Here is a 24,618-nt window from a genome sequence, read left to right on the forward strand (position 1 = left end):
GGGTCCTTCGCATCTGCAAGCACAATTTGGGAACATACCCGATATCGGGTTTTCTGATACACCACAAAATTAATGGACTGCGTGTGCCTGATGCCTCTTTCTCGATATTGATGAAAGAAGTTTACGTGCCAGGTGCTATGGTCGATATCAATGAATGGAGTTTGCGGACCAAATGATACTCTTGCTGTCGGGTTTCTGGAACATGCGGCAATGTATAGAGATGTGGGCCTTCTTGTTGAGATTTTGATAGGCTTCACCAGACTTGCAAACACTACTCACACCGTAAGGTTTCTCTTGGGGTTACGATACTTCATAGTTCCAATAGGCCAGATGCAGGTTGGCGAAAGGAATTATTTCATATGTTTGACATCTCGCAGACTATCAAACGTTTCTTCCAAGCAATGTTTTATTTCATAATCTCCGATATCCCTCCATCGCTGGTACCCATTCTTTTATTAACACCAAGTTGGTTATAAATCCCGTAATAGTTAAAACTATATACGGTATTAAACAATAATACATGTAATTAAGAACATGCCTTTTAGCCATAACACGTAATATTAATTATTTATATAAACGAATGGGAAGGTTCATATAAAATAATTAATATTTTTTTAACATATGTCAATCATTTATTTAGGGGACATGACATCATGAGTGGTGATTGAATAGTGATCCTTGAATGCTTGGAATGGTTTCCCCTTTATACTTTATTGGTGAAAGGTTCACAACGTTTCATAAAAATTGAGTCACCATCTTCCATTGCTTCCTTTTGATAGTTAATAATTTATTTTCCAAAGTGATCTCCCTTGCATGTAATATCCCTTGGTAAATCTAACCCTGTTGTGATGATTTGAGCTCCAAGGAATATTGTCAAACACTTGTCTTGCAAAGTCTGTACTTGTTGTTCTTTGTTTCAGTTTGTTTGGTTTTGTTTTGATGAGTGCCAATGATGACCAAATGCTTAAAAAATGAATTTAAATAAGCTTAACAAATAACAGAGATGCAATGCAAGACTTCTCTTTTGGATTTCCAATGGCTTATGAAGATTGAAAATGATTGTAACTGATTCCTACAGCCAATAAACATTTCTACAAACACTTGGCATGCATACTAGTGATTCAATATAAACTGAGATGAATAACTACAACAAAGGCATTTCATCAAATAGTTACTATGCAACCTTGTAACTCCTTATTTTGAATGCCAATGCCAAGTACAATGTGCCAAACTAAATGATGTTAATATATATTGAGAAACCTCGAATGTAATGGCAGTTTTCTGTTAAAAATACTTGATGGTGCGCCTGCTGGTAAAGAGTTCTTCAACATATTACATTCACCAAGGCTGCACTAACTGTGGTGTCCACCAAGATGAACAGTGAGGCACATTTTCATAGGCGTTTAGGTTTGTTGAAGGACACGCCTAAACTTGGTGATGAATTCTACAGGCTACAGCAACAATAAAACCTGAAATGAAGCTTCAGTCTGATCTATAATGGCTGCAACAATGAATCTTCAGGTTTGCAGTTGATTAACCTTTATTGCTCCACAAACCCTTGATAAAATCCTTCACTTTAGGCACAAACTGGACTTCTAAATGAAGCCCACACTCCGGCAATAATCTCAGCTGGTATCTCACAGCCTAAAAATTGCTCAAATGCTGAAGAGTTTTCGTTCTCCAATGGCTGAAGATGCTTGATAATCTATAGAAACCCTTGGTCTCTCACAAATCCCAAAGCACTTGATAAAAGACAAAGTCGAATAGTCATAACATAATGAGTTCGATTTGCCTTGAAGCCCTTTTAATACTTCTCTGAATGGCTCGACCCCAAAAGCAATTAAATAACATTTAAATGTTATTTTAATACTTACTTCATGGACTTAGGAAAATAATATTAATCTTGGGCGTACTTTTCCAATGAGTATTAACTACTCATGACCCTAAAAAATAGCCCCACTTTATTATAAAGTCAATTTATAAAACTTTATAATATAACTTAAATAATTAAACATCATTAAAGACCATTAAATATTAATATCTCATTAAATACTCATTATATTGACCAGCCGCCTAAACCAGGGAGTCAACCACTACATCCACTATGCATCCAACTACCTTACTAAAAATAGTAAGGGTCCCTCTCAATCATCCGTTGACTTACTATAAATAGTAAGTATGAGAAATTGAGTCAAATGAAGGCCAAATCCGAACCAAACTGAGCTTCGGAGAAGAGAACACTTTGCCAACGAGGGCCAAAATAATAGGCTAAACCATTAAGACAGGAACAAGCTAAAAAGGGGACATTACATTGTATGTCCTCAAATGAAACCTTCTTCCCTTTATATCTTCCATTGTGAGGGATAAGTCATACCTCTTCATCATGTTTGCCCCTTGCAAGAGTCACAACCTTTCACAATAACACCTTTTGAAAGAGTACAACCTTTCATAATTTCTGCCCTTTGAAATAGTCACTTCCTTATTTCTACCCATGTAATGTCCCCTTTTCCAATGCCTTAGTTTTTGCCCTAAAATTACAAGTCCAAGTATAGTAAGAAATGAAATAGAGATATCATTTACCAATTAGATCCTGATTGAGATCCCTCAATCATGTTAGATATAAAATTGATCTTTCCTACTAGAGTTAGGAACATTATTTGAATCATCATTGTAAATTACATAATGTGCATGTGGATTCCCTAAGGCTTTTCCCAACAACCCATACACATTATGAAGCACCATGGGAGATCATACAAGGGGCCTTGAGCCATTCCATCAAGCCTAGGAGCATGGAATGATACCCGTCATTCAGCCTCCCAGCCTCACTTGGGGTGTCTCTACTTGAATGGCTTCCTAGCTACTTGCATTCCTCACATGCACTTTCTCCCCTCCATAATGGGATGGCAGATTGGCTGAAGCTTTAAAGGAATCTTCATCATCTTTAATTATATATATATATATATATTAGAAGCAATAGATTATCTGCATGTATTCCTACTTCCTATCAAATGGAAGACAAGATAACAAATCAGCAAGATCATAGTCTATACGCTATGCATCATACCCAACACTTATAAATGCACAGTAACTGTATGCTGCATATGATTCATATTTCAGATTCCTACTTGATGCTTATGTAAATCTGATCTGCTGATAATACTCATATATATATATACTTCACATCTCTCTCCTCCCTACCCTTCACAAATAATAGTTCAAATATTTATACCTTGGATGAATGATCCTTGGATGTCCTTCTCAAATGAAATGATCTCCCTTTAATATCTCATGTTTGAGGAAGTCACAACTCTTCATTTCATACCCTTTGACCATTCATTAAACTTAATTAACTTTTAATTATATTATATTATATTTTTAAATTTTTTTTTAATTTTTTTATATTTTAAGTTATTATTATTATTTATTAGTAAGTCCCATTCCAAAAAGGGGACATTACACACATCCATGGCATATTAAGAGGATGTTGGTAAGAGAGCTTCGTTGCTCTCTTGTTTGGTTTACATCCTCTTTTACTCTAATAGAAGTGCAGCTTGACGTAGAAGAGGAGCTCGGATTGTGCATTATTCTATCTCTTTGATTGTATATTTAGTTTGTGCAATATTATTCTAATATCGTAATTGGATCATTTTACCTACTTACTTTCCCAATGTAAATGATTGTACATTAGAGTTCCACTAACCTACCTTGGTCCTTTATGGATATTAATATAATTTCTTTCTTTCTTTCTTAACTGAACATGGTTTCCTCAAAAACTCCATGTATCTATGTAAATTGGGTTATATGAACTTGTTTATGGCTCATGATACCTTAGATTACAATGGATGAAGAAAAATATCTACTAATGTAATATTCTGTTTACTTTTTCAGAGTCTATCAGTGTAGTGCAATTTATAGTAACTCTAAATTCTTAATATCAAAATTTCCGTTTGAATGCATTTATTAGTTTACTGACTTTATTTCAGAGGACAAATCATATTGAAGATGTTCAAATTTTCAAACAATATGAGATGGAAACAGAACAATGCGAAGGTTTTTAAGATTTGAAAGAAGAAAAATGACTTAAGAAGTTTTGACAATTGAGATCTACATACCGTCTTTCTGATTCTACAAAATCAAGACTCTCTGCATCAGGTGAAGTAGAACACTGAAGCAAGAGTTCAGAGTCAGATAGCTCAAGAAGTTCAGCCGCATAATATTTCCATGTAGGCCTCCTTCCAAAATTGAAAAATGAAGATATTTCAGAATTTAGAATGTATTCTAGATGACTAAATTCAGACATTCAGAATATTGCATTTTTCACTGACAGCAGAATAGCATTTCCCATTTAGATAATTTGTTTAAGTGAAAAAAGACCAAAGTAAATCGTACTTTGCTGTAACTCTTCCCAAAATGATCATGTGTTGTCAACTACATCTACGATATGTAAAGCTTGTCATTCTTTGGGATGGAGCTCTCCTTGTCCACCCCCAACCCCCAAGCAAAAATGAGAGGAACAGTTGGATTAACTGTCAAAACGTTTGCAAAATATGAACAAAGGCCTATCACTTTTTATAAATTTGGTTTCAAAAATGTATTGGATCCTTGTCAATGAACATAGAGATGCCCAGGTATATAAAACCAGCATTTGCATATAAGCAATTAAAGGAGGAGGAGAAAGTATTTAATGTTTTGACTTTTTATGAACAGCATAAAATGTTTTACATTTTATTACAGTCAGATATTAGCATGGCTATGATACTGCTACAAAAACTATGGAATTATAAATTTATAAAAGATTAAAGCAAAGCTGCACAACCATGCAAGGTTTTAGTGATTCTGAATTAAAATAGCTACAAGCAATTTGAGAGTGACAGACACAATCAACATACAAAGACATTTGTTTTCTTTGGGGTTGAGCATTGCTATGATTTGGGGTATAGTCTGACCAAGGCTGATCCATATATTTTGTTTAAATGTCAATATACTTCATAAGTAAGAAGAATTTAATTAATCAAATTTGGAATATTGGTAAATTCACTTTTGAATACTAATGTAAAAATATGTCAACATGACTCTATCTGAGCAGGTATATAATAAATGATCAAGAGAATCCAATCATTTGTTAGCAGCCTTTGTGTTTGTCACTGATGTCAAGTACTTAGATGCATTCATGTTCAAATATTTAGTTTGGTAATCTCAGATGCATTAATGGCAAATACAGATACAAATGCAGATTATCAAAATATTTTGAAATGATATTTAATAAGACAACAGAACACATAGAAATGCAGAGATACATCTGGTTGATGTTTAGTTTTCAGAAACAAACCTCTAATATGCTAACCCCGTGAAACTTGTTCATTATGAAGGTTGTTTTTGAAGAATTGTGATCTGATTGTCAGAGGTAAATGGATTATTCATATGTTACATGTTGAACTGAGAATGTTGAACAATGTTTAGAATAGATGAGCATCATTTCTAATAATGTCGCTGGAATTTGTTTCGAACTCGAAGACATTCACTGTCTATAAAGATTGTATAAAATGGAGATTGAACTGAAAATGCCGAACAATGTTTGGAATAGATGAGCATCATTTCTAATTCTAATAATGTCCCTAGAATTTGTTTCGAAGGCATTCGCTGTCTATAAAGATTGTATAAAATGGAGATTGTTTTGTCTTGAAAATACACAGTCCATGGATTTGATTTATTTTGTCATTGGTCAAGGTTAAATCGCATATGTCTGAAGGCTCATTGAAGTTTTGATTTTTATTGAATATTACTTTCAGTGATTCATTTGAGGATTGGCTGAATAGGTTATTACCATCAGAATTGCTATCCGACACCTGTGTATTGAGCAGTTATGTTTTATCATTGTTTAGAAACGATATTTACTCCTGAAGTTTAGTTTTATTAAAGTAATTATTCAGTTGTGTGATTAGTTGTGATCAGTTGTAAATGTCTCATAACTGCTCCTTCAATAGCAATTTGTATTCAAAAACCGCAAACTAAAAACCATTGTGTTGATGAGTATGAATTGATGACGTGAAGGCTGATAAGTGTGATAGTGTGTTGTTGTGATAGTAATGGTATATTTTGCATAAACACATACTTTATTGATGAAATGGTGATATACATCAGATAGAAGAGATATTGTTCACTGAATTTGTAATGAGTTTTGATTAAGAGTTTCAATTGAGAGTGTTTATGAAATCAATCATATGAATCTGAAAAGTGACACAGAGGTAATGAGTCACTACATGATCTGGTGAGATAATCTTGATCAGAAGATCTGCAGTTGATAGAGTTATTTGTTTGCAATATTTTAAATGTTGTGAAATGTAAGCAATATCAGTTTTAACATCATATACTTTTGACAAGTTTATATGAACAGAAGCTTTGAAAGTGGCTGATACATTTGGAGTCGGTAAGGAGATATTTGCAGGTTCTATTTTTTTTGTGACAGATTAAAACCTTTGGAGAAATCGTCAAGATTGTATTATTCAGATTGTAACTCTTTGCTTGTCTACATTCGAAGTTCTGAAGGTTAATATTGCAGATTTGTAATCAGTCATAATTTTTTTGTAATATCCTTATAGTTGGTGCTTGAGGATGCTGAGTTGGTTCTCAGGTTATTGAATAGTGAACTGGAAGTTGGGGATTTGGTGATTCCTTGGGTTGGTGCCCAAAAAGCTTGTAAATTTTTCAATTGTGAGGCTGGATTAGGACAGTAGATCCTAGCAGCATTTCTCACCATGGCTTTCCCATCCTGGGTTTCCACATAATTCTTGTGCATTGTCTTCATTGAGTGGTGTTTCTTTTTAGACTTCTGGCTGGTGCTTTCATTTCAGTATTCAGATTAAAAGCAATCAAATTTATCAAAAGATTTGATTGAATCCTCTCAGTAATAAATCTGTGTTCTACATCATTATCGAACACTTTGAAAACAAAAACCAGAATATTAATGTTTGATGATTAATGATGTATTCCATATGAACAAGTGTTTACTACCAAGAAGTTTTCAAAGGATCAAATGGCTTGAAAAATAGTGAAAGTAATTCATAATATAGGATAAACCAGAAAGCATACTCTGGTAGAATTCTTCTCTTTTAAGGAAAGACCATCTCAGTTCGCTAAAAAGTGAAGTTACATATATTAATTTTCTTCCTTCATTCAATGTGTTCCAGATAAGGCAGAATTTTAGCTTCAGCTTGGTCATGTTTTTACAAACCGCATGGTCTGACAAAACAGGCATGTCAGACTTCTCAGCAGAAACTATGAAGCAATTGTGCTATTTTATATGCTGATAAGAACTTTAATTTCGGAAGTGATTGTGAAAATATGGGAAAGATGATGACATAAAAAAGCACTCACCGAACCAAAAATGAAAAATGAATTATCAGTGGCTAAAGGATTAGAAAATGTGAACACTGTAGTTTAATCAGGGGATAACGAGAAATGTATTACAGTCGTTAATATTTATTACCACCAACCTTAAGCAAAATCATTACAAAATTGAAGAGTCATATTGCCTTACCACTTACAAGGGGCAATGACAAATCTATCCGAGTATGTATCATATGTTTCCAGCAAACGGCCTTCCCAAGTGGAATCTTCGAATGAAAAGGATACTCTAAGTCTCCTGACAACTTCGTCAGGACATCTTGCACTTTTATCAAAGCTAGCAGGCATTACATTACCAGTGACTGTGTTAACCTGGAAAAAAATTCACATCACAATTACCAAAGGGAAGCATACTTGATTTTCAAAGAAATGGCCAGAAATTGGAAAAATCAAACAATGTCTATTGAAACCTGAAACGTAGATGTGAATATAACACGCTAAGAAATTGAAGAGAGGTGGTATTTCCCTGTGATTGATAAATAATATCAGGAAGAATACAAACAGATTAATTTGCTGATTAAGTGTTCTACTACATGAATACTATATATATTAATGCTATTCATAGGAGGTGGTAAAAAAGAGGAGTATTCGTACATTTTTTCCTGTTAATTTATTCTTATGGACTTGACAAGAGTGGAGTTGGCCATGATGAAGGTCAATGCTCTAAATCCTCTAAAGGTGAACAACAAAAGCCTAATGGTGGTCCTGTTAAGGCCCAAAAGTGCACCCAATAACTAAGCTATTAAAACCTAGCACTTTGGGTTAACATGGGAACAATCATGAGTCTGTGGGTAAACTGTTCTTGTGATTGAACCTCCGGATAGGCCGGTTCCTGAAAATGATGGATCACTAACTCTAACAAGACCTTAGGAAAAACCTTTGAGGAAAAGGGAGAGGGAATAAGAAAAAGGATAACTAACAACTTAAATAAGGTGATGCACCATATGATCTGAAAAATGACAGGAAAACTCCTTTAAATGCATCTGTTCTACACATATGACATCTCTGAATTCATATCACAAAAGTGTTTCATGCAAAGGATCATTGCTCAAAAAATTGAAAGGAAATGACTTTCACAAACAATTATTTTGATAAACCACAATGCATGACCTGTGATTCATGCATGAGATAGAAAATTCAAGAAAGGTTATTTCACAAATAACACAAAAATGAAAATTGCTCTCAATCACACCATGACAAAATAACTCAGAAATGAGAAAGGCATAAACTGATATCTATATTGAAATTTACTATCAGAACTGCAAAACGGGTTACAAGATACAAAACTCAGCTAGGCTTGAGAAAAAATCCAGAACCTCCACCAACTGAAATCTTTCCTTCCTTTATGCAAAAAGCCTTCCAAATGCAAGGATAAGATGACTAGTGCTCAACTGAAAGTCTCCTTGAGTGATCTCCAAGTCAAAAATTTCTTCAAATCCGAGTAGGGAAAGGAACCCCCACAAAAAAGGCTTCAAACTCTGCATAATTGTGTGAAATCAGGTGTAAACACTTGGTCAACTGAAGGTTGACCCATGAAATACTCAAAATTAGGCTCTAACTACTGGAGAACTAGCCCAAACTCATGAATAACTGCATCCCAAGCCCAAATTCGACTCCAAATTCTTGGGATAACTTCACCTATCTAAGAATCAATATTTTCCTTCCATGTGCATATTGGGAATGATTTTAAAGACACAATTATAATAAATATTAATTGGATTTATAACCCATCCAATTAAATATTCATTTTACATTATCATGTGTATATGGAAGAAAGGTATTGAATCTTAAAAGTTAAAAGATGCAAAAAATTTCAATTTCCTTTTAAAAATATTGCTAGGAAATTTAACATGTGCAAAAATAATTAATTAAATATTTATTAATTATATAAATGTTGTTAAATAATAGCAATTTTTTACAACATTGATATAATTACTAAATATGTAATTAATTATACATCTTTTTAAAATTTGATAAGTCTAAAAAAGACTTAGGGGTTTTAAAGCCTCCCCACGGCTAGGCAAAGTTTATGTTAAATTTAACCCATAAGTGGGAGTTTGTGGAAACCTTTACCACCATGCATCTATTACATCGCATTTCATAAAATGAAATACAATCCCATAAAAATCGAGCAAAGGGTGAACAAGGTAAAAGCGATGGAAAACCTAAAAATAACATTCATTTTGCATTGCACGTTTCCACTGCTGAAGAGATATTCGGCCGAGCTCCTAGGGTTTCAGACTGTAGATGGAACAAAATGTTAACTTCTCTTCCACTGGCAGCTATCCATGACTCGAACAGGTCTACTCCATGCGTTGAAATTATAAGGTTTTCATAAAGCCATAGCATTGCTCCATTGTTGCAGAAAATGAGAGGTAATTTTAAAGGTTCAAATGTGAATTTTGGCATTTTCGTTTGTCATGGCTTTGCTAGCGAAATTTTCATTTGTATTTTCTGAAAAAATCTCTGCATACTTCTGTAATTTTTTCAGGGTTATCTGCATTTCGAAAAGAATATTTAGAGCTTTTTCTCGTGAGCTTGCATTTTAGCAAATTCTGCATTTGGTTTTTAAGAGAAGAAAAACTTTCTGTAACCCTTTATGCACAGAATTCCTTGCAAATTTAAAAGGCACAAAAACGTTGATGGTTTTTTGGTTGTTCTTCCCGCACTTTTTTGAAAATGACATTCTGCAAATTTTCTGTATCTCTGTTATATTTCGAAAAGGAAATTGGGGTTTTTGTTTGCATTTTAACTTTAAGAGAAATAGCTTGTGTCTTCGTAAGATATTATCTTCAATTTCAAAGGAAGAAAACTCTGCATTTTATACGAAACCCTCTTTGTTATTTCCTGTTCTCTTTTGAAAATGAAATTCTGCAAAATTTTCATTTTCTGGGTTATCTGTGTAAAGGATGGAATATCTGCAATTTTTTCTGAGTTCTGTTTATATTTTGAAAATAGCATAAATTATTTTTTCTCCACTGCATCACTTCCTCCACTAATCTTTTTCCTCTTTTCCCTAAGAGCATATGAAGCTGCTGATTTCAGACTTTAGGCCAACACCATAAGTAGAGAAATAAATCCATTCACTTATCTTGAACATCCACCCATAGGATGCTTGTTTCCTTCAATCAAGAATCCTGCAGTCATAATCTGATTTCCATTGTTCCCTTTCTCTACTGCAGCAGTTGTCATTTTAATTTTTTCATTACCCTTTTCAATTTTTTAAATTTGCTTGGCATATCCCTTCAAACTCCAAAACCTCGGACTCTTTTTTGTCTTTTTTCACTGCAGCAATCTGCATCTTCATGGCTGCCTTTACACCATTTTATGCTTCCTGTATATACCTGCAAGTACCCTCTGAACAATCACATGGTTTCTATGAGCTGGGCTCAACCCTTGTGGGAGCCTCATTTAACCCCACTCATAATAAAACCTCTGAAATTTGCAATTCTTTACCTGTCTTTGCACATTAAACAAACAGTTAGAAAAACACTAATTCTTGAAGGAATGAAGATGAACTTTTGCTCTTTGTCTTCCTAGATGCTTATTTTCTTCTGTGACGAGGGGAGCTTGATTAAATGGTGCAAATGTATAGGTAAGATAAGTAGACATTTAGTCATTGCTTAGATCTTTTGATCTAACCCACTTCACCTTTTTGACTTTTTTCAGAACAAGGAGGAGACTGGAAGAGAATGGATTTCAAAAATGCAGACCTACAACTTCGAGAGCAGACTTTGCCAGCCATATACCCCCAGGCAATGGCTGGTTCCTTTCTTATCTTATCTATGCATTTGCTTTGTTTAATTCAGTTTTTCTCCTTTGCATAGGAAAGTAAGGATTACTCTCCTATGCTTGTGTGAGAGAAAATTTATTTGTAGATTACTTCTCGTAATCCTTTCAACTGTATAAAATATAATGAATAAAATAATAATTGAAAGATTTCATTTATGTGACTGTAATCTTTGCCTAGGTACTTAGATTTTCCATTGAATTGTAAATATAACGAAAATTTCAATAACAGGTCCTAATCTTAAAAATAGAAATGGTAATAAGCTTTCTCATGTTGGACAAACTCATATGACTAGATCTAACAATGCTTATTTCTATGGTTATCATTTTTCTTGCAACTATTTTGGTCACAAAACTGTAAATTGCAAAATATTTCCTAGAAGAAATTTTAGTTTTGTGAATCAAAATCCTTTTGCTTCTCTGAGGACTTATAATATTGTTTGTTATAAGTGCAATAACCTTGGTCATTCTATAAAGTTTTGTAAGAGTGTTTTGATAGATTCATCCAAAAAGATGGATGCAAAAGGGAAAGCAAAGGAGAATGTAAAAGTTTGGAGGAAAAGGAAGAAGCCAAGTTCAGGAATGTCTTTAGTTGTGCAAACTGCTTTTCTATCACAAAATGAGAAGGATATTTGGTACGTTGATAGTGGTTGTTCTAGGGATATGACTAGTGATAAGAGCAAATTTTTGACCCTGAGAAGAATGAATGGAGGTAAAGTTAGATTCAGAGGTAGCTCTTCATCGAGAATTGCCAATGTAGGTACTCTTGTCTTAAATAATGGGGAAACTAAAGTTGAGAATGTCTTGTATGTTAAAGGTTTGAAACATAACTTGTTGAGTGTCAGTCAATTATGTGATCAAGGATATGATCTTGTTTTTAATTCAAACTATTGTGTTATAAGCAAGAGTGGAAAGCATCTTGCTAATGCAACTAGAGAAGCAAATAATTTATATATTCTTGATAATTCTAATGATGAAAAGTGTTGCTTGAGTTAGATTGATGAAACTTGGTTGTGGCACAGAAGGCTTGGGCATATGAGTTTTGATAATTTGGTTCAAATCAGCAAAAAAGCAGCTGTTAGAGACATGCCAAAGCTTGAAAAACCAACATACACTGTTTGCAAATTTTGTCAAATTTATCCAGCACTAAACCACTTGAGTTAGTTCATATTGACTTATGTGGACCTACCAGGACAAAGAGTTTACAAGGTGAAAAATATTTTATGCCGTTGATAGATGATTTTTCTGACATGACTTGGGTGAATTTTTGAAAGAGAAATCTGAAGCTTTAGAAAAATTTAAAGCTTTTAAGGTTTTAGTTGAGAATGAAAAGTATTTGAAAATTAAGTGTTCACATTCTGATAATGGTGGTGAATTTACTTCTAACGAGTTTGTCAGTTTTTGTGAGAAAAATGGAATTAAGAGACAGGTTTCAGCACCCAGAACACCTGAACAAAATTGTGTTGTTGAGAGGAAAAATAGAACAATTCAAGAAATGGCTCATAGCATGATGAATGAGGCCAAAGTGAGTGATGCTTTTTGGAGAGAGGTTGTTCATACAACAGTTAATATTCAAAATAGAGGTTTGTTGAGAGCAAAGCATAATAAAACTGCTTATGAGCTATGGAAAGGTATACTGGCAACTGTAAGGTATTTTAAAAATTTTGGTAGCCCTTGTTTTATACAAAGAGATGATGATAATCTAGGTAAATTTGATCCTAGATCAGATGAAGGTATCTTTTTGGGCTACTCGTCTAAAAGTAGCGCTTATATATGTTGCAATAAAAGATTGCATAAGATTGTAGAAAGGATCAACGTTAAAGTTCATGAGCTTACTAACACTTGTGGTAAGAATGGAAATGGTGATAAGTTGATAACAATGTTCAAAACTAGGAAACAGGAGGTGCTGTTCAACCTTCATCTTCACACACACAAGTTGGGACAGCAAGTAGTAATGCACAAAACAGTCCTAAGAATGCTCAATCAAGAGAAATAGATGCCTCTTTTTCTTCTAGTTTGCAGTTTGGAACAATAGGTACTCATTCTGAAAATGAATCAGAAAATGGTCATGATAAGACTACTTTTAAGATTACTTCTAATTTTGTGCAAAGAAATCATCCTGTTGATCAAATCTTACCTGAAAATAGAACTAGAGCTACTAGAAGGAATGTTAATTATTTTGTAGATGAAGATGTTTCTTTGCTGTCTATGTTTGAACCTAAATGTTTTGAAGAAGAAGTTGAAGATAAGCATTGGATAGCAGCCATGAAAGAAGAGCTTGATCAAATACAGAAAAGTGAGACATGAGAACTTGTCAACATCAGTTTGAGTAGTTGGTCTTCCGGCATTTTTGGAGCTATTTTTGCAAGTCAGAGCTTACGTTGGGAAAATTCATGGTTGAGGAAAAATATTTTACAAGTGAATTATTTATAAGGAATGATGGACACCTTAGAAAGAAATATGTTAATTTTATGAAAAAATTCATTTTATTTCCTTGGATGCCGTAACACACTTAATGAATATTTTATAAAGTATATTTGCTACCTTGAGGGGGTAGATTTGATGAATTAAGTATTATTTTGACTTAAGTTAAGTGGGCGTCCCCTTTGAAGAAAATTACATGACTAGTTAGATTCAAATATTAGTTTTGCTTGGGTGTCCAAAATGGCATGGGATTACATTTCATTTCATGACAATTTGGAGGGAGTTGAATTTGAATTTAGAGCTTCAAAAAGTTATAAATAAGAGTGATGGGCTCTTGTTTTTGGTATCCATTGTTATTATAACGAACTGCTATCGAAATAATTCCGAACTCTTGCTTCGAGGGATGCATACCTCCTAGTACCTTCAGTTTCAAGCTTGAAAGATAACCCCTAGCTGAATATTGTGACTGTTTCTCATTCAGAGGAGCAGATTGAGCTTAGTGAAGATGAAGATATTTGTTGTTTTCTGATTTTGGGTGTTGTTTTCAGTTTTGGAGTTGTTGTTTTGTGTGGTGTTAAACGTCAAATCCATTCACAAGTCTCTGAGAGTTCAGTCGTTGTTTTTGAGTGTTCTTCCTTTGCTTTCCTCTTGGTTAGGTGATCCATTTTGCTAAGTTTCATGGATTTTGGTGTTGATTTAGATTTTCTAGACAAAATTGCCCTTCTTGCCTAGTCGTACCAGGTTGGAGGCTGCCTTGGGAAGCGTGCAGCGATATTGGTTTATATTAGTAGTGAGTTGTTGGCTTTTGCTTGGGCGTCTTCTCTTTAAAGATCATTCGCACTTGATTTCAAGTCATTTGGCGGTGTTTGGGTAGAGTTATGAGCATTTAGGTGATTTCTCTCATTGCTGGTCTGTTATTTCAGTTAGCTGTTCTTTATATCAGACTTGAATTATTTACTTGTTTGGTTACTTTCCATATGCTAAATACCTCATATTTGTTATAGGATCCGTTCCTAATATTTTGGTGTGATTAGATATCAATTTTCTATTGTAATCTGTAAGCTAATGCTCTCATTGTAATGCTGAAATTAGTAGTATTGATCAGCCTTTGCTTATGGCATTTTACATTTTGTATTTCCCACTGTAGAAGTGGAAGAGGATGCCTTAGCCGCCTACCTATTACTTCATTTGGTTTTCAAAGTCCTCCCGCTGAATAAGTGGTTGAGTGATTTTACTTTCAGTATTGTAATAATTGTCCTCTCGCTGAATAAGTAGTTGAGTGATATCGTTTTCAGTATTGTATTAGTTGTCCTCCTGTTGGAAAGTAGAAGAGTGATTTTAGATTTGAGTTGTTCTTGCCTGCTGAGCAAGCGAAAGGAGTTGGCTTGCCGCCCGGCATTGCACTTTAGTTTGTCTTTGGAGCTACCGATCCTCTATTCACCATATGCTCTCACCTTCCCATATTGGACTCTTGGTGAACAGAAAGTGGAAGGGTTCCTTTCAGCAGCATTGTATTTCATTTTCCTACCCTTAACAGGTGCTTTGATGTGTTAAAAAATCAAAGAAAAGTAAGGGGGTCATTACAGTGGTATCAGAGCTGGTTTTCCTACCAGCCTGTGTTCTCAGAGTGATCAAAGTTCTTGATGAGTGATAGAGAAGTTTGTTACTACAACAAAGAGCAAAAGAGACAGTAGTATTAGATTCCAGCAGTGTCGGTTGAAGAGACCTTTTCAGAGGTTCTTAGAAACAGAGAGATAACAGTTGACTCAATGGCAGAGAGGACGACAGAACAAAATGAGTCCACTAAAGTAAGAGCAGAAAGGAAGTTTGATACCATGATGGACATGATGTCCCAATTGCTGGCCAAGATTAATCAGAATATTGGTGGGACTCCTAATCAACCTACTAATGGACATGAAGCTAGCACTTCCAACACTCCTGGAGGAAATGGAAATGGGAGTAACAATGGGAGCAACAATGGAGGGTTAGTTTCAAGACATTTGCAACCCGTCTTCCTACCTAGAGAAACACCACAAGCTGAAGTTGAGATACCAACAACTAATGAAATAAGGAATAGTTACATGGAGTATGCTTCTCTCCCTGCTGAGATCCAGAATATCTTCACCTTGGATCAATTCATGAACCAAAAGAAGAAGAGAGGTGGAAGATATGATAACTGTTCTTATGCTCCAAGAGACTACCAATGTAATATTCCCACAAATTTTTTTGAATTATTTCATTTTACAGCCAACACAAACACCCGTTAGGGTTAGAAAATGAAATCCCAATACTACTGAAAGTAACCCTTTCCACCTTTTGATCACCGAGAGCCCAATCTGGAAGGGTGAGAACATACAGTATAGAGGGGATCGTTAGATGCAAGAAACTGAAATTGAATACAATATTTCGGCAGCAAGCCAACCCCTTCCACTTTTCAGCGAGATAATGAGAACGTTGAAAGATCACTTGGCGGTAAACCAACTAAGGACAAGCCAAGAAATTGAAGCAGCAATCACTCAACCACTTTTTCAGTGGGAGGACAATTGTTACAAGAAGGAAAATAGATCACTCAACCACTTATGCAGTGGGAGGACTAGGAATGAAAACAACAATCACTCTACCGCTTGTGCAGCAAGAGGACAATATTACAAAATCCAAATGTAGGCAGCACGCCAGCCTCTTCCACTTTTTCAGTAGGATTTTCTTTACAATCTAGAAATGGTTGATAGTACTACTATCCAACCTTACAATGAGAGATATGAATCTTAGAATAGAGAGAAGATACTGTCCATTACAATGAATATTTCCAGCTAAACACACTTAACAAACTCAAACATGCCCATAGAGAAATAACACACCACTGACTCCTATTCTAAAAAAGTAATTTGCAGTACGCACAACACGCAGAAAACAACCACTACCTAAATCACTGAAAAGCTCATAACTCGCCCAAAACACCTCCGAATGACACAAGAACATAAGCAAATGAAAGATAAGACAGAGGCGATAAGACTAGAACCCCAAACCTACAACATAGATGCCAAAACCAAACAACACGCAACCCGAGGCAACCAAGGAATGGTACGACCCAGTTGGGAAGTACGATTTGCAATATAAAATTCAAATCAGCAAATGAGGATCTGCAAATTGGTAGACTCCATCACCTAGGGGAGAGAATTAATTAGAGCCAATACCCAGAATGACTTGGCGAACACACAAGGACTCACAAATAGATTTCTACTTCAACATACACACCAACCAGCAACATGAACACTCAGAAAACACTCCAAAACATCTGAAACTGAAACACAAATCTGCAACATTGTTCCTCAAATCTACTCCTCTGGATGAAGAGCAGTCACAAGCTCAATTAGTTGTTGTATTTAAAGCAAGAAACCAAGCGGTAGCTAGGAGGTATGCATTCCCTGAAGCTTCACTCCAAATTTTGGCAACAATTTGTTATATTTTTCTTCATAGATGACAAAAGAGAAGCCTAGCTCTTATATTTATAGATTTAGAGATTCAAATTCACATTCAAATGGTGCCCAAATTCCTATCTTCTCATTTGAATTTCATTCCAAACATGTCCATGACTTGGCATCCCCCTCCTCTAGGCAAAAGTTCAAACTTTTTCCTTGGTATACAATAATTGTGTTATTTTCCCTTTCTTTAGTCGCCCAACATAATAATTAAATATTAAACTTAGGATAAAGTATTAATATTTAAAAATCACTTTTTTAGAATCCAAGACTGATCAATGCCAAATTGTACCCAAAATCGAAGTGCTGAAAACCAACAAAACTGACTGGGTTGGAGCTCTGCATTGAACTACTAAAAATAGCAGAAATGGCACTTACTAAAAAATAGTAAGTCCTGAAAACAACTCCAAAAATATTGCTCTTCGAACCCTGAAGATGAGCTCAGAAAACCCAGAAAGACTTAGAAATCCAGTCAACTACCACCAACTTACTAAAAATACTAAGTTCAAAATTCTTCCTGGAACTGAATGCATGTTACACCTCTGCGAAGCTCTCATAAAACTCAGAAGGAATCCACAATCAGAATCATAGAATTCCAACTAGTCAGGCATCAAACAACTCACACAACCTCCTCAAAATTTAGAAACCCTAATTTCTGCTTCTAGTTAGCCTACGGGTCTTTAGAATAGGCTAATGGCCCATTGAACTCCACCTCACTAAGAAGGGGACATTACAGTCCGCCCTCCCCAAGATTGCTTGTCCACAAGCAATCGCAAGCCTGGATGCTATAGAATCTCTTCACTCTCCCAAGTAGCATCCTCTGTAGGTGAGTTTTTCCACTTCACCAAGTACTCCCTGATTCTACTTCTTCTCAAGGAGCGCTCTCTGAAATCAATAATCTCTTCTGGAATCAACACCAACTGCCCTTCCTCATCCAAAGGAGGCAATTTTGAAGAGACCACAACATTGTGTCCAAGCACCTTCTTGAGGCATGACACGTGGAAGACATTGTGCACCTTGCTACTTGCTGGTAGCTCCAACTCATAAGCCAGTGCACCAACTCTCTGGATGTCCCTAAATGGTCCATAGAAACATGGCTTGATTTTCTTTGCTCCACTCTTCTTGAGAGTAGATTGTCTGAAAGGCTGAACTCTGAGATAGACCATGTCTCCAACCTCAAATGAACGCTCTACACGTTGTTGATCAGCGTACAACTTTTGTTGGTTTTGCACTATTTGAAGGTTGTTCTTCAAGGCTTTCAGAATATCCTGACACTATTGCACCATATCTTTAGCTTGAGGGGCTATCACCAAACATCAAATCAACAAAGTTGGGAGCCTTGTATCATATAGGGCCATAAAAGGAGACATCCTGATGGACATGTGATATGAGAAGTTGTTACAATATTCCCCCAAATGTAACCATCTCACCCATGTCTTTTGCTGCTCCGAGACATAGTTCCTGAGATAGCCTTCCAACCATTTGTTCACAATTTCTATTTGCCCATCAGTCGGTGGATGATAACTCGTGCTTGGAGCAACCACTGTGCCACACAATCTGAAGACTTCCTGCCAAAAAGTGCTTAGGAACTTGTTGTCCCTATCGCTTACAATGTTCTTAGGAAGCCCATGCAATCTAAACACCTCATGAAAAAACACATCAACAACTTGAGCTGCTGTAAATGAGCTAGTAATGGCAAAAAAGTGACCAAACTTAGTCAATCTATCCACCACCATGTAAATGCAATCCTTGCCATTAGCTCTGGGCAACCCAGTGATGAAGTTGATCGAGATACTTTCCCAATTCTGATTGGGAATAGGTAGTGGTTGCAACAAACCAGCAGATGCAGTATGCTCATGTCTGTTCATCTAACAAATGTGGCACTCCTTGATGTATCTCAAGACATCATTCTTCAACCCTTTCCAAGAAAATATTTCTTAGATCTGCCTATATGTCTTGAAAAAACCTTGATGACCAGCAAGGGGGATGTCATGGAAGGTCTGCAAAAACTTCCCTTTCAACTTAGATTCGGGCAAAAGAAAGATTCTTCCTTTATACATAATCAGCCCATCCGTCAATTTGTACTTTTCATCATGAAAAGTACCCTCAATGATGCTGGTTGCAAACTGATTTTTAGCATAATCAGCAAGCAACAAGTCCTTCCAATCAGTTGCTAGCTCGCATACTGAGCTCAAATGGGGTCTTCTCGATAGAGCATCAGCTACAATATTGTTTTTGCCTTTGACATACTCGATGTCAAAATCGTAAGCTTGTAGCTTACTCACCCACTTCTGTCGCCTTTCATTCAAATCCTTCTGATGCATGAAGTGTTTAAGACTATTATGATCTGTCTTAACCACAAATTTGCTCCCCACCAAGCATTGCCTAAACTTGGCTAATGCGTGCATGATTGCAAGCATCTCCTTGTCATAGATGGAGTGTGTCTTCTAAGCTCCTCTTAATTTTCTACTTTCAAACACAATCGGATGCTTGTCTTACATCAATACAACACCAACTCCTTCTCCCGATGCATCACACTGAATCTCAAAAGGCTTGGAGAAATCAGGTAGAGCCAAAATAGGGCACGTGCTCATGATTTCCTTTAACTTGTCAAAAACTCCTTGTCTCTTTTCCGACCATACAAAAGCTCCTTTCTTAGTGAGGTCAGTGAGGGGGGTGGACAATTGAGAATAAACCTTCACAAACCTTCTATAAAAACCACATAGGCCCAAAAATCCCTTTAGATGTGTCAAGTTCTCAGCTGGAGGCCAATCAACAATAGCCTTGATCTTTTTGAGGTCAACCTTGACTCCATCTGCACTAATGATGTGACCAAGGTAAAGTAGCTCTCTCATTCCAAATTCACATTTGGATTCCTTAGCAAACAGGGATTCTGACTCCAATATACTGCTTGGCTCTCCTCTGCTGACTGTTTCTTTTGAATGCAGTTGATTTGAATTTGTTTTGGGTTTTGAATGTTTATGGATTTTTTATGTATTTTTGGTAATAATGAGCAATGATACAATACTGAAATAAACTCCTATGCTTAAAATAATTCTGAAACAATAATATTACTGCTGGAATTAATTTAAGAGACTATCAAGGGAATGTTTATTCTGTTCTATGGCCAATATGCCTAAAAAACAAATTCATTACAAGTAAGATAAAAACCTGATTTTTGCTGTCCCAGTAGATGAAAAATCTGCAAACTGCAAATTTTAATTTTTAAAATTTTTTTACTGTTCACGCGGTACTGTAGTAGTCCGTACGGCGGCACTATTCACGCGGCATTGTAGCAGTCCGTACGGCGGTACTGTAGCAATCTGTACCGTACTTGTTAATTACCAAAATTTCTTCAATAAATTTGCAATAATTTCTTGTGAATTTATTCTTCAATTCTACGCAATTAGATGCAAATAAGACCTCTAAATGAAGTCTTCCTGAAACCAAATATCACTGAATATTTCATCAGCTCAGATGGTGAACATTGAAGCAACTACGTCCTCCAATGGTGGCTGAAAACCCTAGTCTCTAGAGCAAAACCCTTTCAATTTCACAATGTCAAAATAGCAAAATAGCAAATCCATCCCCTTCTTTCCAAACTCAACGCTATATATCCTTTTTGGCAAATCGTACCCTAATCCTCTTAATTACAATTTTGCTTGTAGTTTCATTTAATTTCACTTTGGGTGTCAAAACGATTTTAATCATTAAATGGGCATTTAATTTTAATATTTCAATAGTCTGGCTTAGATAATTTAATTAAAAACATGGCCCCGTCTAATGATGAGTTGACCATCAAGTTAAGTGATTATAATATAAAGTCACTTTATAACTTTATTATTAAATCACTTAATAATAAATACTAAGTTATTCAAACTTGTCTAACTCCATGAATACTTTGAATTTAGCTATGTCGTTTGAAACTGGAGCTCATCAGTTGACCACCCATATGATCGTGATTTCTGCTAAAAATAGCAGGGTTCCATCTCCAACTGCTAAAAATAGCCTGACCAAGCCAAACTCAAAGCAAAACTCATCATAAACAAACTCTGGCAACCCAGAAGTGTACTCTGCTCTATCCTTGGAAGATCTCCATGCCAAGGTGACCCTCTATCCAATCCTACTAGCCTACGAGGGTCTTTGATAGGCTAATCACAAGCCAGAGTGATGTCTCTAGCTAGAAGGGGACATCACAGTCCGCCCTCCCTGAAATTGCTTGTCCTCAAGCAATCTCAACTCTGGATGTTGTAAAATCTCCTTGCTCTCCCAAGTAGCATCCTCTACCGGCAAATCCTTCCACTTCACCAAATATTCCTGGATGGTACGTCTCCTCAAGTTCCTTTCTTTGAAATCAATGATAGCCTCCGGTATCAAAATAAGTTTTCCCTCATCATCCAAGGGTGGTAGTATTGTAGAATGCACAATATGATGTCCTAGCACCTTCTTGAGGCGTGACACATGAAAAACGTTGTGCACCTTGCTCTCCGCTGGCAAATCTAACCCATAAGCCACCTCTCCCACTTTCCTGATAATCCTAAATGGACCATAGTATCGTGGCTTAAGTTTCTTGGCACCACTCTTCTTGAGAGTGGATTGACGGTAAGGCTGCAACATAAGATACACCATATCTCCAACCTCAAAAGTCTGCTCAGTCCTTTTCTGATCTGCATACTACTTCTGCTGATTCTGTGCCTTAGTTATATTATCCTTGAGAGTCTTAACAATGTCTTGACTCTCCTGTAACAAATCACTTGCACTAGGCACTCTTCTGTCACTCAAAAGCAGATCCATAAAATTGGGTGCCTCATACCCATACAGGGCCATAAAGGGTGACATTTGAATAGACATGTGATAAGTGGTATTGTAGCAATACTCACAGAGATAAATCCACTTTACCCATGCCTTCTGTTGCCCTGCTATATAGTTTCTGAGATATCCCTCCACCCATTTGTTCACTATCTCTGTTTGACCATCTGTCTGAGGGTGGTAGCTAGTACTCGGAGTGAGCTCTGTCGCACACAACCTGAATAGCTCCTGCCAAAAATGACTCATAAACCTGCTGTCCCTGTCACTCACAATGCTCCGAGGTAAGCCATGTAATCTGAATATCTCCTTGAAGAACAACTCTGCCACCTATGTAGCAGTGTATGTAGCAATGATCGGAAAGAAGTGTGCAAACTTCGTAAGGCGATCCACAACCACATATATGCAGTCCCTGCCTTGGGCTCTAGGTAGTCCTGTGATGAAGTCCATAGACAAACACTCCCACTTCCCATCAGGAATCGGAAGTGGCTGAAGTAAACCGGCTGGATAGGAGTGTTCTTGCTTATTTTGTTGGCAGGTGGGACACTCCCTAACATACTGAAGTACCTCTGCTTTGAGCCCTTTCCATGTGAAGCGCTCTCTAATCTGCCGGTATGTCTTGTAGAAACCAGGATGTCCTGCCATAGGTGAATCATGAAAAGATTTCAGAACCATCCTCCTCACTGCTGATCTTGGAACCAAAAATATTCGCCCTTTGTAAATGATGAGCTCATTCACAAGGGTGTATCTACTGTCCTGAATAGTCCCATCTATGAATCCAGCTGCCCAAGTATCCTTTGCATACTCTGCAAGGATCAAGTGTCTCCAATCCTCCGATATGTCTGTCAATAAGCTCAAATGGGGCCTACGTGATAAGGCATCAACAACTACATTCTGTGTCCCCTTAAAATATGTAATGTCAAAGTCATAGGACTGTAACTTGCTCACCCACTTCTGCTGCCTATCATTGAGATCTCGCTGCCCCAAAAAGTATTTTAGGCTATTATGGTTGGTTTCGATACAAAATTTGCTACCTACCAAATATTGCCTGAATTGAGCCAAAGCATGCATAATGGCTAACATCTCCTTAACATATATGCTGAAGCTCCGCTCTGGCCCTCTCAATTTCCTGCTCTCATAAGCAATAGGGTGCTTCTCCTACATAAGCACTGCTCCAATGCCCTCTCCGGAAGCATCACAGTGTAGCTCAAAAGGTTTGTTGAAATCTGGTAATGCTAACACTGGACAAGAAGTCATCAACTCCTTAAATTTCTCAAAACACTCCTGTGCCTCAGGAGTCCACAAGAAAGCTCCCTTTCTCATCAAATCTGTCAAGGGTGCTGCATGCCTAGAATATCCATCCACAAACCTCCTGTAGAAACCACATAATCCCAGAAAGCCCCTCAACTGTGTAAGGTTCACCGGTGAAAGCCACTCCACAATGGCATGAATCTTTTTAGGATCCATGCGTACGCCCTCTGCATTGATGATGTGACCCAAGTACACCAACTCTGTCATGCCCAAATCACACTTCGACTCCTTTGCATACAAGGACTCTCTGCCCAATATATCCAACACCGTGTCAAGGTGAACCAAGTGCTCCTCCCAAGATCTACTGTACACCAAGATATCATCGAAGAAGACAAGTACAAATTTCCTCAACTGAGGATGGAAAACCCGATTCATTGTTGCCTGAAAAGTAGCAGGTGCGTTAGTTAGCCCAAATGGCATAACTACAATGGCCACAATGACATCTAAAGGCTGTCTTCTCAATGTCCTACTCTCTAACTCTGATCTGGTGATAACCTGATCTCAAATCTATCTTTGAAAAGAAGCAAGCTCCATGAAGCTCATCTATCAACTCATCGATCCTAGGAATGGGGTACCTGTTTTTAATTGTCTTCCTATTAAGCACCCTGTAATCAATGCACATCCTCAATGTCCCATCCTTCTTCTTCACTAAGACCACTGAAGAAGCGAAAGGAGACTTACTTGGTCTAATGTGGCCCATAGCAAGTAACTCCTTTACGGTTTTCTCAATTTCATCCTTCAACCTCTTCGGATGCCTGTAAAGTGTAATCATGATAGGCTTAGCCCCCTCCTTTAACTCAATGATGTGCTCAATACCCCTGTCTGGTGGTTTACCTGGTGAAATGTCACTGAACACCTTAGAGTGTTTAACTCTAAGCTCCTGAATATTAGGAGGATATTTAGTCTTCTGCTGTCCCTCCTGTGATGGCATCAACATGCACTCTACTGCCCACTCTACCTGATCATGTCGAATCAGTCTAGCCATCCTCCGGAAAGAAACCATCCTGAGATCACTGTCCCTAATTGCCTTAAGAATATGTGTCTTCCCATTCACTTTAAACCTCATCTCCATCTCCTTGAGGTTAAGAGTGAACTCCCCAATATCATGCAACCAACTCATCCCAAGGACTATATCTGTATCTCCCATAGGCACAACATAGAAATCTGCCTTAAAGTCATAATTATTAACTTTCAATGGGAGTCCAGTGATCTTACAATCACATTTGAGGACATAGCCATCAGCTACCCTCACTCTAATTTCCCCAAACTCCTCTGTTTGTATGCCACGCTTCTCCACCATCCTAGCATCAATGAAATTATGAGTGGCACCTGTATCAACCAAAGTTATAACTCGCTGTCCAGCAAGCACTCCTCATCTGGAATGACCCTTCCTGCCTAATACTAG

General features: G+C 36.7%; 1 protein-coding gene across 7 annotated transcripts in view; it reads right to left on the reverse strand.

Moving 5' to 3' along the window:
• Window positions 1–24,618, reverse strand: part of LOC131076271 (protein N-terminal asparagine amidohydrolase) — a 249,113-nt gene that overhangs the window by 53,168 nt on the left and 171,327 nt on the right. For all 7 annotated transcript variants that reach the window (XM_058013379.2, XM_058013375.2, XM_059219960.1 and 4 more), the window contains 2 exons: window positions 7,538–7,716; window positions 4,113–4,232 (listed from right to left, as the gene is read on the reverse strand). In XM_058013379.2, the coding sequence (XP_057869362.2) occupies window positions 4,113–4,232; window positions 7,538–7,716 (299 nt within the window). The remainder of the gene's footprint in view (window positions 1–4,112; window positions 4,233–7,537; window positions 7,717–24,618) is intronic.

The sequence above is a fragment of the Cryptomeria japonica genome, chromosome 4, assembly GCF_030272615.1.
Source record: "Cryptomeria japonica chromosome 4, Sugi_1.0, whole genome shotgun sequence".
NCBI lineage: Eukaryota > Viridiplantae > Streptophyta > Pinopsida > Cupressales > Cupressaceae > Cryptomeria > Cryptomeria japonica.